This window comes from Salmo salar, chromosome ssa11, assembly GCF_905237065.1.
Source record: "Salmo salar chromosome ssa11, Ssal_v3.1, whole genome shotgun sequence".
Taxonomy (NCBI): Eukaryota; Metazoa; Chordata; class Actinopteri; order Salmoniformes; family Salmonidae; genus Salmo; species Salmo salar.
Genome location: NC_059452.1, coordinates 97,750,640 through 97,767,447, shown reverse-complemented (window position 1 = coordinate 97,767,447; position 16,808 = coordinate 97,750,640). Strand labels below are relative to the sequence as shown.

The following is a 16,808-nucleotide window of genomic DNA, read 5'->3' as shown; positions in this document are numbered from 1 at the left end:
TGCCATTAGGTACCGAGATAAGATCCTCAGACCCCTTGTGAGACCATATGCTGGTGCGGTTGGCCCTGGGTTCCTCCTAATGCAATTCAATGCTAGACCTCATGTGGCTGGAGTGTGTCAGCAGTTCCTGCAAGGGGAAGGCATTGATGCTATGGACTGGCCCGCCCGTTCCCCAGACCTGAATCCAATTGAGCACATCTGGGACATCATGTCTCGCTCCATCCACCAACGCCACGTTGCACCACAGACTGTCCAGGAGTTGGCGGATGCTTTAGTCCAGGTCTGGGAGGAGATCCCTCAGGAGACCATCCGCCACCTCATCAGGAGCATGCCCAGGCGTTGTAGGGAGGTCATACAGGCACGTAGAGGCCACACACACTACTGAGCCTCATTTTGACTTGTTTTAAAGGACATTACATCAAAGTTGGATCAGCCTGTAGTGTGGTTTTCCACTTTAATTTTGAGTGTGACTCCAAATTCAGACCTCCATGGGTTGATAAATTGGATTTCCATTGATTCTTTTTGTGTGATTTTGTTGTCAGCACATTCAACTATGTAAAGAAAAAAATATTTAATAACATTATTTCATTCATTCAGATCTAGGATGTGTTATTTTACTGTTCCCTTTATTTTTTTGAGCAGTGTATATAATATAAGCCATTTAGCAGACGCTTTTATCCAAAGCGACCTACAATCACAAGTGTATACATTTTACGTAAGGTTAGTCCCAGCAATTTAACCAACTATCCTGGCGTTGCAAGCGCCATGCTCTACCAACTAGGCTACAGAGGACCCCTTATCATTAAGAAGACAGAGGGACCAGTTACCCACCATGTAACCCTGGGGCCCGGGAGGCCCTGGAGGGCCTGGGATAGAGATCCTCTGGGCCTGGAGCAGAGAGCATTAGTGTTAACATAACCAGACGTTACACAATCATATAACACAACTAGACCTTGGTGAGGTATCACACTTAACAGATACAAGTTTGGTATCTAAACCGTTACTGACCAGACTGTCCTCAAACGTTGAATCCCCTCGCTCTCCCTTTTTTCCGTCACCTCCCTAAGAGAGAAAAATATACTATATGGACAAAATCTACAAGGCAGGGGGATAGTAGACTTCTGTGCCATGCCCATATCCCATTGGGTATCCATCAGGACACAGCTCATATCACACTTACCGCAAGCCCAGCTTGGCCCATCAGGCCTCGCTCTCCCTTCTCCCCTGCCACTCCAGGCATCCCATCATCACCTCTATCCCCTTTGGCTCCCTATAGAGAGGCGGCGCAACATGACGCCGATAGCACTGAGGAACACTGCTCATATTGATTTCATAGTACAAGAATAATTAGTCATTACAGGTCATGTCATTTACCTTATCCCCATCAGCTCCAGGTGCACCAGGTGAGCCTGACTCTCCCTGTTGGCATGAAGGAGACAGGTAAACATGAGGAGACAGGTAAACATGAGGAGACAGATAAACATGAGGAGACAGATAAACATGAGGAGACAGGTAAACATGAGGACACAGGTAAACATGAGGACACAGGTAAACATGAGGAGACAGGTAAACATGAGGAGACACGTAACATGAGGAGACACGTAACATGAGGAGACAGGTAAACATTAGGAGACACGTAACATGAAGGAGAGAGGTAATCATGAGGAGAGAGGTAATATGAAGGAGACAGGTAAACATGAAGGAGACAGGTAAACATGAGGAGACAGGTAACATGAAGGAGAGAGGTAATCATGAGGAGAGAGGTAATATGAAGGAGACAGGTAAACATGAAGCAGACAGGTAAATATGAGGAACTAGGTAAACATAGAAGAGTGAGGTAAACATGAAGGAGACAGGTAAATATGAGGAACTAGGTAAACATGGAAGAGTGAGGTAAACATGAGGAACTAGGTAAACATAGAAGAGTGAGGTAAACATGAAGGAGACAGGTAATATGAAGGAGACAGGTAAACATGAAGGAGACAGGTAAATATGAGGAACTAGGTAAACATGGAAGAGTGAGGTAAACATGAAGGAGACAGGTAATATGAAGGAGACAGGTAAATATGAGGAACTAGGTAAACATGGAAGAGTGAGGTAAACATGAAGGAGACAGGTAATATGAAGGAGACAGGTAAACATGAAGCAGACAGGTAAATATGAGGAACTAGGTAAACATGGAAGAGTGAGGTAAACATGAAGGAGACAGGTAATATGAAGGAGACAGGGAAACATGAGGAGACAGGTAAACATGAAGGAGACAGATAAACATGAGGAGACAGGTAAACATGAAGGAGACTGTTAAACCTGTATGCCTATTGTCAATTCATAAACCAAAGCCATACTGTAGATCACTGTTCCATTGCTGCATATGCCAACATAATTTGAAACACAATGACACTTTGAAACATTTAGCAGACACTCTTATCCAGAGCGACACACAGTGCATTTGGAAAGTATTCATACCCCTTGACTTTTTTTTGTTACGTTACAGCCTTATTCAAAAATGTATATAACAAAATTCCCCTCATTTCTCAACACACCATACCCCATAAACTGAGCAATCAGGGGAGAAGGGCCTTGGTCCAGGGAGGTGACCAAGAACCCAATAGTCACTCTGACAGAGCTCCAGAGTTCCTCTGTGGAGATGTGAGAACCTTCCAGAAGGACAACCATCTCTGCAGCATTCCACCAATCACTCCTTTATGGTAGAGTGGCCAGACGAAAGCCACTCCTCAGTAAAAGGCACATGACAGCCCGCTTGGAGTTTGCCAAAAGGCACCTAAAGACTCTCAGACCATGAGAAACAAGATTCTCTGATCTGATGAAACCAAGATTGAACTCTTTAGCCTGAATAAGGGTGACACATCTGGAGAAAACCTAGCACTATCCCTATGGTGAAGCATGGTGGTGGCAGCATCATAATGTGGGAGGTTTTTCAGCGGCAGGGACTGGGAGACTAGTCAGGATCAAGGGAAAGATGAACGGTGCAAACTACAGAGAGACCCTTGATGAAAACCTGCTCCAGAGCACTCAGGACCTCAGACTGGGGTGAAGGTTCACCCTCCAAGAGGACTCTAAGCACACAACCAAGACAACGCAGGAGTGGATTCGGGACAAGTGTCTGAATGTCCTTGAGTGGCCCAGCCAGAGCACGGACTTGAACCCAATCGAACATCTCTGGAGAGACCTGAAAATAGCTGTGCAGCGACGCTCCCCATCCAACCTGACAGAGCTTGTGAGGATCTGCAGAGAAAAAATGGGCGAAACTCCCAAAATACACCTGTGCCAAGATTGTAGTGTCATACCAAGAAGATTCAAAGTTGTAATCACTGCCAAAGGTGCTTCAACAACGTACTGAGTAAAGTTCAGTTTTTTTTATTTTTGTACATTTGCAAAAATTTCAAAAAACCTGTTTTTGTTTTGTCATGATGGGGTATTGTGTGTAGATTGAAAACGATTTAATCCATTTTAGAATAAGGCTGTAACGTAACAAAATGTTGAAGTCAAGGGGTCTGAATACTTTCCGAATGAACTGTAGTCAGATGTCATAACCAACACATTGCGCAATGTGTATAATGGAATGATGAAATAGGGTACAATGACAAATCTCCAGAACAAAATCTCTTCCACCGACGACGGGATTGGAACCCTGGTTTGCTGAGCACAGTGGATTAGCAGTACAGCGCCTTAACCACTCGGACAGCTCTTCAAACACAACTAACCCTCACCTTTGACCCTTGGCCTCCTGGGGGCCCTGGTGGCCCTGGGGGACCCTGCAGGAAAAGAAAAGTAGAAAAGGAAAGTGAGAATATACACTGCACAGGGGACTGTTACACAGAATACATATCTAGAGAAATATGGCATGAGGGAAAATTTTAACAATAAATAAAATGGTATATTCTGAATTGGTGGGGTTGTAATGCAAAGCAGAATGTTGTTTTTGATCAACAAAAAATATAGAACTCACCTGAATGACTTGGCCAAGGCCGATGTTGTCATAGGAGCCAGGAACAGCCTTCTCTCCTGGTAAGCCCTGCAGAGGGAGACAGAGACAAACACACAGAAAAAATGAATGAATAAAGATTAATAAAGGTATTGGAAGGGGGTCTCCTGTCTCCCCCTTCTCCCCCTGTGTCTCCTGTCCACCCCCTTCTCCCCCTGTGTCTCCTCTCCCCCTTCTCCCCCTGTGTCTCCTTTCTCCCCTGTGTCTCCTGTCCACCCCCTTCTCCCCCTGTGTCTCCTGTCTCCCCCTTCTCCCCCTCTGTCTCCTGTCTCCCCCTTCTCCCCCTGTGTCTCCTGTCCACCCCCTTCTCCCCTGTGTCTCCTCTCCCCCTTCTCCCCCTGTGTCTCCTCTCCCCCTTCTCCCCCTGTGTCTCCTGTCCACCCCCTTCTCCCCTGTGTCTCCTCTCCCCCTTCTCCCCTGTGTCTCCTCTCCCCCTTCTCCCCCTGTGTCTCCTCTCCCCCTTCTCCCCCTGTGTCTCCTCTCCCCTTCTCCCCCTGTGTCTCCTCTCCCCTTCTCCCCCTGTGTCTCCTCTCCCCTTCTCCCCCCCTTCTCCTCCTGTCCCCCTTCTCCCCCTGTCTCCCCCTTCTCTCCCTCTTCTCCCCCTGTGTCTCCTGTCCCCCCCTTCTCCCCTGTGTCTCCTCTCCCCCTTCTCCCCCTGTGTCTCCTCCCCCCTTCTCCCCCTGTGTCTCCTCCCCCCTTCTCCCCCTGTGTCTCCTGTCTCCCCCTGTGTCTCCTGTCCACCCCCTTCTCCCCCTGTGTCTCCTGTCTCCCCCTTCTCCCCCTCTGTCTCCTGTCTCCCCGTCTCCCCCTGTGTCTCCTGTCCACCCCCTTCTCCCCTGTGTCTCCTCTCCCCCTTCTCCCCCTGTGTCTCCTCTCCCCTTCTCCCCCTGTCCCCCCTTCTCCTCCTGTCCCCCCCTTCTCCCCTGTGTCTCCTCTCCCCCTTCTCCCCCTGTGTCTCCTCTCCCCCCCCCCTGTGTCTCCTCTCCCCTTCTCCCCTGTGTCTCTTCTCCCCCTGTGTCTCCTCCCCCCTTCTCCCCCTGTGTCTCCTCCCCCCTTCTCCCCCTGTGTCTCCTCCCCCTTCTCCCCTGTGTCTTCCTCCCCCCTTCTCCCCCTTCTCCCCTGTGTCTCCTCCCCCCTTCTCCCCCTGTGTCTCCTGTCTCCCCCTTCTCCCCCTGTGTCTCCTCCCCCTGTGTCTCCTCCCCCTGTGTCTCCTCTCCCCCTGTGTCTCCTCTCCCCCTGTGTCTCCTGTCTCCCCCTTCTCCCCCTGTGTCTCCTCTCCCCCTGTGTCTCCTCTCCCCCTTCTCCCCCTGTGTCTCCTGTCCCCTCCTACATAGAGTGAATACATACAGTAAGACCTCAGCATGCCTCCCATTCCAGTGCATCCCCACTGGGCACAGACTTCAATTTCAAACGTAGTTTTAAATGACTTGTCAACTAATGTGAATTCAAAGTGAAATCAACAAACAACAATTGCAAATACAATCAATTTCCCACCTTGATTCAACGTCATGACATTGACATTTATTGATAACGTCTCAGGGTCATTGCTGTATGTAACACCAATCTTTTCTCCATCTTTCAAGACATCCATTTCCAAATTCCTCCTCTATTTACCTTCATCCCTGGTAGTCCATCAAGGCCAGTCCTGCCCTGGTCACCAGCAGGCCCCTGCTCCCCCTGTCACAGACATGGAGATAGAGTGAGACTGGGCAAGAGAAGGGAGAGGAGGAAGAGGAGGAAGAGGAGGAAATAATATGATGTCACACCTTTAACCCCGGAGACCCCTGTGATCCAGGCATGCCCTGCTGTCCATCCTCACCCTGTAAGACATTACATTCATGGAATATATTAGTTAACCTGTAAGACATTACATTCATGGAATATATTAGTTAACCTGTAAGACATTACATTCATGTAATATATTAGTTAACCTGTAAGACATTACATTCATGGAATATATTAGTTAACCTGTAAGACATTACATTCATGGAATATATTAGTTAACCTGTAAGACATTACATTCATGGAATATATTAGTTAACCTGTAAGACATTACATTCATGGAATATATTAGTTAACCTGTAAGACATTACATTCATGGAATATATTAGTTAACCTGTAAGACATTACATTCATGGAATATATTAGTTAACCTGTAAGACATTACATTCATGTAATATATTAGTTAACCTGTAAGACATTACATTCATGTAATATATTAGTTAACCTGTAAGACATTACATTCATGGAATATATTAGTTAACCTGTAAGACATGACATTCATGGAATATATTAGTTAACCTGTAAGACATTACATTCATGGAATATATTAGTTAACCTGTAAGACATTACATTCATGTAATATATTAGTTAACCTGTAAGACATTACATTCATGGAATATATTAGTTAACCTGTAAGACATTACATTCATGGAATATATTAGTTAACCTGTAAGACATTACATTCATGTAATATATTAGTTAACCTGTAAGACATTACATTCATGGAATATATTAGTTAACCTGTAAGACATTACATTCATGGAATATATTAGTTAACCTGTAAGACATTACATTCATGTAATATATTAGTTAACCTGTAAGACATTACATTCATGGAATATATTAGTTAACCTGTAAGACATTACATTCATGTAATATATTAGTTAACCTGTAAGACATTACATTCATGGAATATATTAGTTAACCTGTAAGACATTACATTCATGTAATATATTAGTTAACCTGTAAGACATTACATTCATGGAATATATTAGTTAACCTGTAAGACATTACATTCATGGAATATATTAGTTAACCTGTAAGACATTACATTCATGGAATATATTAGTTAACCTGTAAGACATTACATTCATGTAATATATTAGTTAACCTGTAAGACATTACATTCATGGAATATATTAGTTAACCTGTAAGACATTACATTCATGTAATATATTAGTTAACCTGTAAGACATTACATTCATGGAATATATTAGTTAACCTGTAAGACATTACATTCATGTAATATATTAGTTAACCTGTAAGACATTACATTCATCGAATATATTAGTTAACCTGTAAGACATTACATTCATGGAATATATTAGTTAACCTGTAAGACATTACATTCATGGAATATATTAGTTAACCTGTAAGACATTACATTCATGGAATATATTAGTTAACCTGTAAGACATTACATTCATGGAATATATTAGTTAACCTGTAAGACATTACATTCATGGAATATATTAGTTAACCTGTAAGACATTACATTCATGGAATATATTAGTTAACCTGTAAGACATTACATTCATGGAATATATTAGTTAACCTGTAAGACATTACATTCATGGAATATATTAGTTAACCTGTAAGACATTATATTCATGGAACATATTAATTAACCTGTAAGACATTATATTCATGGAACATATTAATTAACCTGCAAGACATTATATATATTATTTTATTTTCATTGGGGAGTTTACAGGTACAATATTCAGATTAATTTAAATTCATAATTCCATAATTAATCTAAAGACATTAGATTATTGAAATGCATGAATTAATCACAGATGATATAAGTTACATATATATAATACATGTATACGGGTGTGGAAGTGTGTCTGCATGAGAAATGTAGATATTGTACCTTCTGTCCAGGAGGACCCATCAGTCCCTGTGTTAAGAGTACACGTTATCAGCATGATGTGTGGCATATACAGAACACCTTATAATATCAGGAATAAACAAAGGCTTACCTCTAATCCATCGATTCCATCTTGACCAGGTGGACCCTGTGAAGAAAGTTCAAGGTCAATCATCCATCCAAAAGTGAAGTAAGATCAAACTGAAGAGCAGAGCAATTCCATTGATCCTCCACAAGATGGCAGTATTTCATACAAATACATCAATTGTGTTGTGTCCTCCAGTAAATTAGTGAAGTGTTTCTGTTTCTGCTGCACCTACTGGGATGGTAGAGCAATTTGCATGTATAAAAAACAAACAACAAAAGCAAAACGATAATTCTTAATCCCCCTCCTTTCAGTACCCATACTCAAAAGGCAAACCGCAGGCCGAATCCTGACCCAGAATCCTGACCCAGAATCCAAACGCAGAATCCGGACGCAGAATCCGGACCCACAATTATTATTGCATTCTTTTGGATTTCGGTCGAGATTCAACTCCTTGTATCACATGAACACACATAAGACATGAAAAATGTGTAGAATTGCAGGAAATTAGCTTTAGAACTGCGCATCTTTCTCTTTGCCAACAAGAGGGGTTTGAACAGTTGTGGTTGCATGGGTTGTGAAGTGGGGATTTATTACTACGCCGATAAATGACAATATCCTTCCGGATCTTTGCCACCTAGGAAATTTGTATGACCAAACCTTCTCAAATAGTATTTGAGTACCCCTGGCCTAAAGCTAAAACATCTGGTGTTTATAATGACATTGATTAGTGACATCTCCATCAACAATAAATAGCGCTCTGAAATCTTTAGTGTTCTGACAATGAATCCCTTTGGCATCCATGCCAAACTACTTATCAGGACAACTGTCTGTCTGTCTGTCTGTCTGTCTGTCTGTCTGTCTGTCTGTCTGTCTGTCTGTCTGTCTGTCTGTCTGTCTGTCTGTCTGTCTGTCTGTCTGTCTGTCTGTCTGTCTGTCTGTCTGTCTGTCTGTCTGTCTGTCTGTCTGTCTGTCTGTCTGTCTGTCTGTCTGTCTGTCTGTCTGTCTGTCTGTCTGTCTTGCCCTCCCTATCACATGACATGACAGACCCACCAGCGGTCGCAACAACAGGAAATGGCCTCAGTGCTTGTTGACCCTGACACATCTGCTGCATACGGAGAGCGGTGTGATCGACCTCATTTCAGAGCTGTCCTGGCTGGATCAGAGCTTCAGCCTCTGTATTGCTTGCTCTGAGGGGTTTTAGGCTGGGTATCTGCAAAGCACTTTGTGACAACTGCTGATGTAAAAAGGGCTTTATGAAATAAAACAGATTAATTCGATTCTCTTTTATTCAGTAGAAAAGATGGAGAGAGTGAAAAGGAAATGAACGGTTAGCTTTGGATACTATTCTGCATTTGACTGATTAACGGTAATGTCCAAGTTCCACTCTATCTACATGAACCACCAAAACATTTTTATTTTATTATTATTAGTTTGTGGTTGCCATGGTGGCATGAGGTGGCCTAGGCAGAGAGCTCCTGTAAATTTCTAAATATTTTATTATTTTAAAGGGTTTTTTGGCAACTTAAATTTTTGTTAGCTTAGTAAGTTTTGATGATTTATATAACGATCCAACTGTGTCATAAGACTGGCAAGTCAGTTGTCTTGTCAAGATAGGCCAGAGGCTAGCTAGTTAGCTAGCTTTTGATTTGAATAAAACTGGAGATAGCACAGGCTTGGACATCACAGTGGCTTGCTGTAGTTTTGAGTGGATCTCTCACTCCAAAGTGGACAATCCCAATAAGTGATGTGCAGTGAGCCTCTGGCACCCTAGCGAAATCTAGCGGACGCTGGCTGTCACCCAGGTGGGTACTACATGTTGTTTGAGGAGTATCTACCCACGGAGTCTGCAGAGAGGCTGGGAACGGCAAGGGCTGGCCTGAAGATCGGGACCTGTCTTACTGACTTGTCCCCCCCGTACTGGAGGTGACCCCCTACTCTGCTTCAGGGCATCAGAGGAGCTGGGAACAGCGTGACGGAGGAGAGTGCTGAGGGTGGGAGCGTGATAGTTCTTGACTGTCTTTCAGGAGACTATTGTAGGCTTGGCCTATGTGTGGGATGTGACCTGGACGCGCCAGCCTCTGTTGAAGACCAACAACTACATGTACTTTTGTTTTTTAAGCGTCATTGAGATTATCTGTATAATGAAAAGCGCTATATAAAATAGATATATTATTATTATCTCTCCTACCAGTAAAAATGGAAGGGATCCCTGCCGCTACCTCGCTTTCCAACCAAGGTGCATGAACTGAGGAGCAAACTGAAGTAGAGAGGAGATTCAGTAACTCTTGGAGGACAATGGAAGTAAATAAAAAAGCGTATTATTTGTTAAACCAACTAATTTCGTCTTTTGGCCTTTCCTCTCTCTCTCCTACCACCATATGTAGTGAGACGACTGTAGTGACATGGATGAGAGGAGGAGAGCTGTCTTACTGTACCTGCTCTCCAGGGGGTCCTCTGGGCCCATCCTTCCCTGTGTTCCCAGGTGGTCCTCTGGGCCCTGGTGATCCAGGGGGCCCCGGGGGTCCAGGGGGGCCAGCCTGACCCTGGTCACCCTTTATGGACAGGGAGGGAGAAGTATGAGATGAAGTAACAATCCCAATTCCCACAGTATTATCAATCAAACAAGTTGCAAAACAATTGTATTGTGACACCCCAGACAAGTTATTGAACCACTTTCAATATCTTCAGTTTGAGCAATGTTCTGTATAGTTAATTCTAAACTTTGTCTCTTTTCACAAAGTGTCTGGTGTTGCCGCCAACCATCTTCACCAATGTGCAAAAGTGAGTCTAAAACTCTAAAACTCCTGCTATGCATAACATTCACGCTATAAGACTGTTGAATGACAGATGTGGTTGTATTCAAAACAAGATGTTTAACAGTCATATTATCAGCCATTTATATTGTCAAGTAAACAACAAGCTATTCTTATTCTCCAATTTGCATAGTTCTGACTGGCATTCTTTCCACCAATTATCATCCACAAACAATGTAATTTATTCAAACTCACTTTACAAAGAGGCATAATTTACTTTCCCACTCATTTTCTCTCTAATTTGAAGCAGACATATGAAAAAAAAGTGGCAGAGCGGCAAACAGAGAAATGCTTGAGGCCAATAACATTGTACATGTGTGAGGTGTAAAAGAGTGAGGAAAAGTCACAGAAGAAGAGAGGGTGAGCCAGCTTGAAGGAAGAGAAGAGATAAGAAAAAGAGGGCTGAGATGTGCCCACTGTACAGTACCTTCAGGAGGCGTTTGTGAAATGTGTGCTGGTCGCCAGAGAGAAAGCCGTGGTCAAAGCGAGGGAAGACCATCTGACTCCAGAGAGATAGGGAGTAAGGGAAGAGAGAGAGAGAAGCCACCAGAGACACAGAGTAAAATAAAATTAGTTATAGAGAGAGAGAGAGAGAGAGAGAGAGAGAGAGAGAGAGAGAGAGAGAGAGATGAGAGAGAGAGAGAGAGCGAGAGAGAGAGAGAGAGAGAGAGAGAGAGAGAGAGAGAGAGAGAGAGATGAGAGAGAGAGAGAGCGAGAGAGAGAGAGAGAGAGAGAGAGGTTAAACAGTCATTTACAACTGATGTCAGCAACTCGTTTTCTCTATAGGCTGAACAGAAGAAGAGAGATGGAGAAGGAAGCAAAGAGAAGGGACTGGCTGGATGGAGACAGAGGACCCGGTCAATGAGAGACGGGTGAGGAAGGTGGGACAAACCTTGACCGTGAGAATCTGATTACTGAGCAGACCTGCAGAGCCAGCAAGTGCAGGGAGTCCCTGGGTTGAGGTTTGGACAGCGTTGGGATGGAGGGAGGAGTGAGGAGGGGTGGGTAAGAAGGGGATAATGAAAGACGAGGGTGAGTACAGTGAGGGACAACAGAGGGGTGTTATTGAGGTTATTGATCCATCTGTGTTGGCACAGTTCCAGCATGTGTAAAGCCACTCAACCATAACTATAGACTAGAGTATACAAAGATAATAGCTCTTCTGTCTGGTTTCAAGCCTCAAACAATAGAAGCCTAGTTGTCTCGCGGCCCAAAGTTTTATGATTGACTTCATATAATTATCGACCATCCATGGAGAGATTCTGGCAGTCTTGTACATGATGTTTGTGTCAGAGCTGTGGTCAATATGAATTGCTTTGGGTTTAGAGGCTTTATCTCCCTGGGGTTGTCCAGGGTTGGAGTCAACTCCAGTCAATTCAGGAACTACACTGAAATTTCAATTGCTTTTCAAAGAAGGACATTTGGAATTTGGTTTACTTTCTGAATTGACTGGAATTTAAACCCCCCCCCCAGTAGACTGTATGGACAAAAAGAGCATAACAGTGCCCTCATCTGTCTAATATTATGAACTCTAAAGTACTTATTCCTTAAGAATCCCTTTGGAGTGCCGACTAGGGAACAATGAACTCAAATGGAAAGCAGGCCAGAATCAACTTTGAGACAGACTGAGATGGCTCCAGATTGACAGGAATGCATATGCTCAGTGTTGTAGTATTCAAGACCACATATTGAGTTTCTCGGCCTTGTCTCGGTGTCAGATACATCTTTACTCGGTCTTGACTCGGTCTTAGACAATCTCATAAACTCATAATGTCTTCCCGAGACCAGCCGAGTAAAAAAACAAATAATTATCAGCTCATAAAACCACTTCGCCAGGCCAAATATCCACACTCCCTCATGACCCATTCATAACTTATTTCCTATTGAAACCTGGGCTTCCTACTTCACTAGTAACATTAAGGTCCTTTACTTTAATTTAAAAATATCCTCAAACTTTGTTGCGCTCTTCAGAATTTCCTTGATTCCCTAGTAGGGAAGAATGGGGGAAATTGTTTGAAAGTTGCACGCTCAGTATTATTAGGGGAGACCGGGGGAAGTTGTTACATCCACTGAGTGTACAAAACATTAGGAACACCTAATATTGAGTTGCACCCCCTCAACTCATCTGGGCATGGACTCTACAAGTTGTCGCAAGTGTTCCACAGGGATACTGGCCCATGTTGACTCCAATGCTTTCCATAGTTGTGTCAAGTTGACTGGATGTCCTTTGGGTGGTGGACCATTTTTGATACACATGGGAAACTGTTGCGTGTGAAAAACCCAGCAGCGTTGCAGTTCTTGACACAAACCGGTGCACCTGGCATCTACTACCATACCTCATTCAAAGGCACTTACATTTTTTTTCTTGCCCATTCACCCCATAATTCATTTCTCAATTGTCTCAAGGCTAAAAAATCCTTCTTTAACTTGTCTCCTCCCTTTCATCTACACTGATTGAAGTGGATTTAAAACCTGTTGGGTCTAGGGGGCAGCATTTGCACGTCTGGATAAAAAAAATGTACCCGATTTAATCTGGTTACTAATCCTACCCAGTAACTAGAATATGCATATACTTATTATATATGGATAGAAAACACTCTAAAGTTTCCAAAACTGTTTGAATGGTGTCTGTGAGTATAACAGAACTCATTTGGCAGGCAAAACCCTGAGACATTTTCTGACAGGAAGTGGATACCTGATGTGTTGTATTGACTTTAAACCTATCCCATTGAAAAACACAGGGGTTTAGGAATATTTTGGCACTTCCTATTGCTTCCACTAGATGTCACCAGCCTTTACAAAGTGTTTTGAGTCTTCTGGAGGGAGATCTGACCGAACAAGAGCCATGGAACGGTGATGTCCCATTAGACACCTGGCGCTACTTCATGTTGGGTACCCTCGTTCCAATACGTTATAAAAGGCTATGCATTCGTCCACCTTGAATATTATTGATGTTCTGGTTAAAAAGGCCCTAATGATTTATGCTATACAACGTTTGACATGTTTGAACGAACGGAAATATATTTTTTCCCCTCGTTCATGACGAGAAGTCCGGCTGGCTTACATCATGTGCTAACGAGACGGAGATTTTTGGACATAAATGATGAGCTTTTTTGAACAAAACTACATTCGTTATGGACCTGTGATACCTGGAAGTGACATCTGATGAAGAGAATCAAAGGTAATGGATTATTTACATAGTATTTTCGATTTTAGATCTCCCCAACATGACGTCTAGTCTGTATCGCAACGCGTATTTTTCTGGGCACAGTGCTCAGATTATTGCAAAGTGTGATTTCCCAGTAAGGTTATTTTTAAATCTGGCAAGTTGATTGCGTTCAAAAGATGTAAATCTATAATTCTTTAAATGACAATATAATATTTTACCAATGTTTTCTAATTTTAATTATTTAATTTGTGACGCTGACTTGACTGCCGGTTATTGGAGGGAAACGATTTCCTCAACATCAATGCCATAGTAAAACGCTGTTTTTGTATATAAATATGAACTTGATAGAACTAAAAATGCATGCATTGTCTAACATAATGTCCTAGGAGTGTCATCTGATGGAGATTGTAAAAGGTTAGTGTATCATTTTAGCTGGTTTTATGGTTTTGGTGACCCTGTCTTTGACTTGACAAAACATTACACACAACTCTTGTAAATGTACTGTCCTAACATACTCTAAATTTATGCTTTCGCCGTAAAACCTTTTTGAAATCGTAAAACGTGGTTAGATTAAGGAGATGTTTATCTTTCAAATGGTGTAACATAGTTGTATTTTTGAAAAATTTGAATTTTGACATTTATTTGGATTCAAATTTGCCGCTCTTGAAATGCACCTGCTGTTGATGGAGTGCACCACAGGTGGCACGCTAGCGTCCCACCTAGCCCCAAGAGGTTTTAACAAGTGACATCAATAAGGGATCATAGCTTTCACCTGGATTCACCTGGTATGTCTATGTCTTGGAAAGAGCAGGTGTTCCTAAAGTTTTGTACACTCTGTGTATATTGTCTTTTTTTAAATCTAATATAGACCTGTTTGGGTCAGTGATAATTTACAAACCTGTTTGGGTCAGTCATCATTTATAAACCTGTTTGATTTGTGATCATTTATTTTCCTGTTTGGGTCAGTGATCATTTATAAACCTGTTTGATTTGTGATCATTTATTTTCCTGTTTGGGTCAGTGATAATTTATTTTCCTGTTTGGGTCAGTGATCATTTATAGTGGCTCTCTATTTACCCTCAGTATGCATTCTTTTCACCATTCTAAATGTCTAAAGAATTCTTCTGAAATATGAACACAGAAATACTGGACATGTCGAACTCTTATTATAGTCGCGATTTGAAGCAATTATAATCATGGTCTTGAATTGGACATTTCCCGGTTTCGGTCTTGACTCGGTCTCGGACCCCTCGCCCCCCTCCCGGTTTCGGTCTTGACTCGGTCTCCCCGGATCTGTCTCTTTAGGGGGTCTCGAACACATCATTGCATCTGCCTCAACAACACAATATAAAAATGAACTAATGTGTAAAGTATGTTAATAGCGAAGAGTAACTGATGGTAAACTAATTGCTTCTTAATAGAGATATATGAACATGACTAACCGCGGTGCTACTTGCCTTGACCCCGGCAGAGAGGACAACAGTAAGGAGCCCAGTGTCCAATGGGTCAGTTATCCACATGTGCTCTACACTGGGCTCTGCCAGATGTCTACACTGCTCCAAGAGGTTTAATTCCCTTCCAGGGTCAGGAGAGGCAACACAACACAGGCCCAAACAGCTGCTACAGTATAGTACAATTCCAGTGACATGTACTCCTACCAAGCTGCTGTTAACTGGGACATTTACACATTCACACCCTTACTTCTTCCCAGTCAGAGTTCAGTTTCACAGGATATTTCAATGATAACTCAGGCAAGGAATTAATAAGACAGACCGTATAAGACAGATGCGACAGTAAGACTTGTTGGGGGGGGGGGGGGGGACAGTCAAGTGAATCTATGTGTAATATACTCAGGCATTAGTTCAATCAAAACAGGTTGCCAGGTTACCAAGATGCATCAAAGACAACAGCCTGAGCAGAGCGATATGAAGCTGATCTCTTTTTGTTTCTCACAGTACACATAGTTTTGTTGACTATATGAATCCAAAGGGCATTCTTGCAGTGCCAGAAAAACATGTTTATTTTTGGTCTTATCACGGACAGCTGGTAATCGGGTCTTTCTTTAGAGATCTAGACTTATGTGCACAGTGAACAGCAGAATATATTTTAGTTGGGGCTTAAATACAATAACAGGGTAATAGTAATTTAACAAGCCAGACCAGGACACCTGTTTCTAATAGAAGTGTGTTGGGTTGTGGGTTACAGTGGAATCAGTAGGGTTGCCTGATGGGGCTATATATATATATATAGCAAATGAAACATGATTTTCTTCAGGACTCCTGATTTGACATGGTCCATATCTCTCCCTGTGGTGGACAGAAAAAACTGTAGGCTAAAACAATGGATGAGGGTATGCATCGTGTGCGTATTAGCATTGTATTTGACCTGAGAGAGTGGAGCTGGTAAAATAAGTTCTGGTGGTATTTGAATGATATTATGACATATTTAACTCTCTCACCCTGGGCCCCATATCTCCTTGGTCTCCCTAGAAAAAAACAGGACAATTAGAAAATGTTACATCAAATAGGAAGTGATCCGATAACTATCAGATAGGAACACTACGGGTGATCAAGTTATACAGTGAGGGAAAAAAGTATTTGATCCCGCACTGATTTTGTATGTTTGCCCACTGACAAAGAAAGGATCAGTCTATAATTTTAATGGTAGGTTTATTTGAACAGTGAGAGACAGAATAACAACAAACAAATCCAGAAAAACGCATGTCAAAAATGTTATAAATTGATTTGCATTATAATGAGGGAAATAAGTATTTGACCCCCTCTCAATCAGAAAGATTTCTGGCTCCCAGGTGTCTTTTATACAGGTAACGAACTGAGATTAGGAGCACACTCTTAAAGGGAGTGCTCCTAATCTCAGCTTGTTACCTGTATAAAAGACACCTGTCCACAGAAGCAATCAATCAATCAGATTCCAAACTCTCCACCATGGCCAAGACCAAAGAGCTCTCCAAGGATGTCAGGGACAAGATTGTAGACCTACACAAGGCTGGAATGGGCTACAAGACCATCGCCAAGCAGTTTGGTGAGAAGGTGACAACAGTTGGTGCGATTATTCGC

General features: G+C 42.6%; 1 protein-coding gene across 2 annotated transcripts in view; it reads right to left on the bottom strand.

Moving 5' to 3' along the window:
- LOC106563761 (collagen alpha-1(XXIII) chain) overlaps window positions 1-16,808 on the bottom strand; it is a 106,828-nt gene that overhangs the window by 8,187 nt on the left and 81,833 nt on the right. For both annotated transcript variants that reach the window (XM_045690155.1, XM_045690154.1), the window contains exons 9-21: window positions 16,190-16,216; window positions 11,455-11,514; window positions 10,185-10,301; window positions 7,774-7,809; window positions 7,665-7,691; window positions 5,773-5,826; window positions 5,621-5,683; window positions 3,971-4,036; window positions 3,732-3,776; window positions 1,375-1,419; window positions 1,181-1,270; window positions 1,009-1,062; window positions 832-888 (exon numbers count right to left, since the gene is read on the bottom strand). In XM_045690155.1, coding sequence (XP_045546111.1) covers window positions 832-888; window positions 1,009-1,062; window positions 1,181-1,270; window positions 1,375-1,419; window positions 3,732-3,776; window positions 3,971-4,036; window positions 5,621-5,683; window positions 5,773-5,826; window positions 7,665-7,691; window positions 7,774-7,809; window positions 10,185-10,301; window positions 11,455-11,514; window positions 16,190-16,216 — 741 coding nt within the window. The remainder of the gene's footprint in view (window positions 1-831; window positions 889-1,008; window positions 1,063-1,180; window positions 1,271-1,374; window positions 1,420-3,731; window positions 3,777-3,970; window positions 4,037-5,620; window positions 5,684-5,772; window positions 5,827-7,664; window positions 7,692-7,773; window positions 7,810-10,184; window positions 10,302-11,454; window positions 11,515-16,189; window positions 16,217-16,808) is intronic.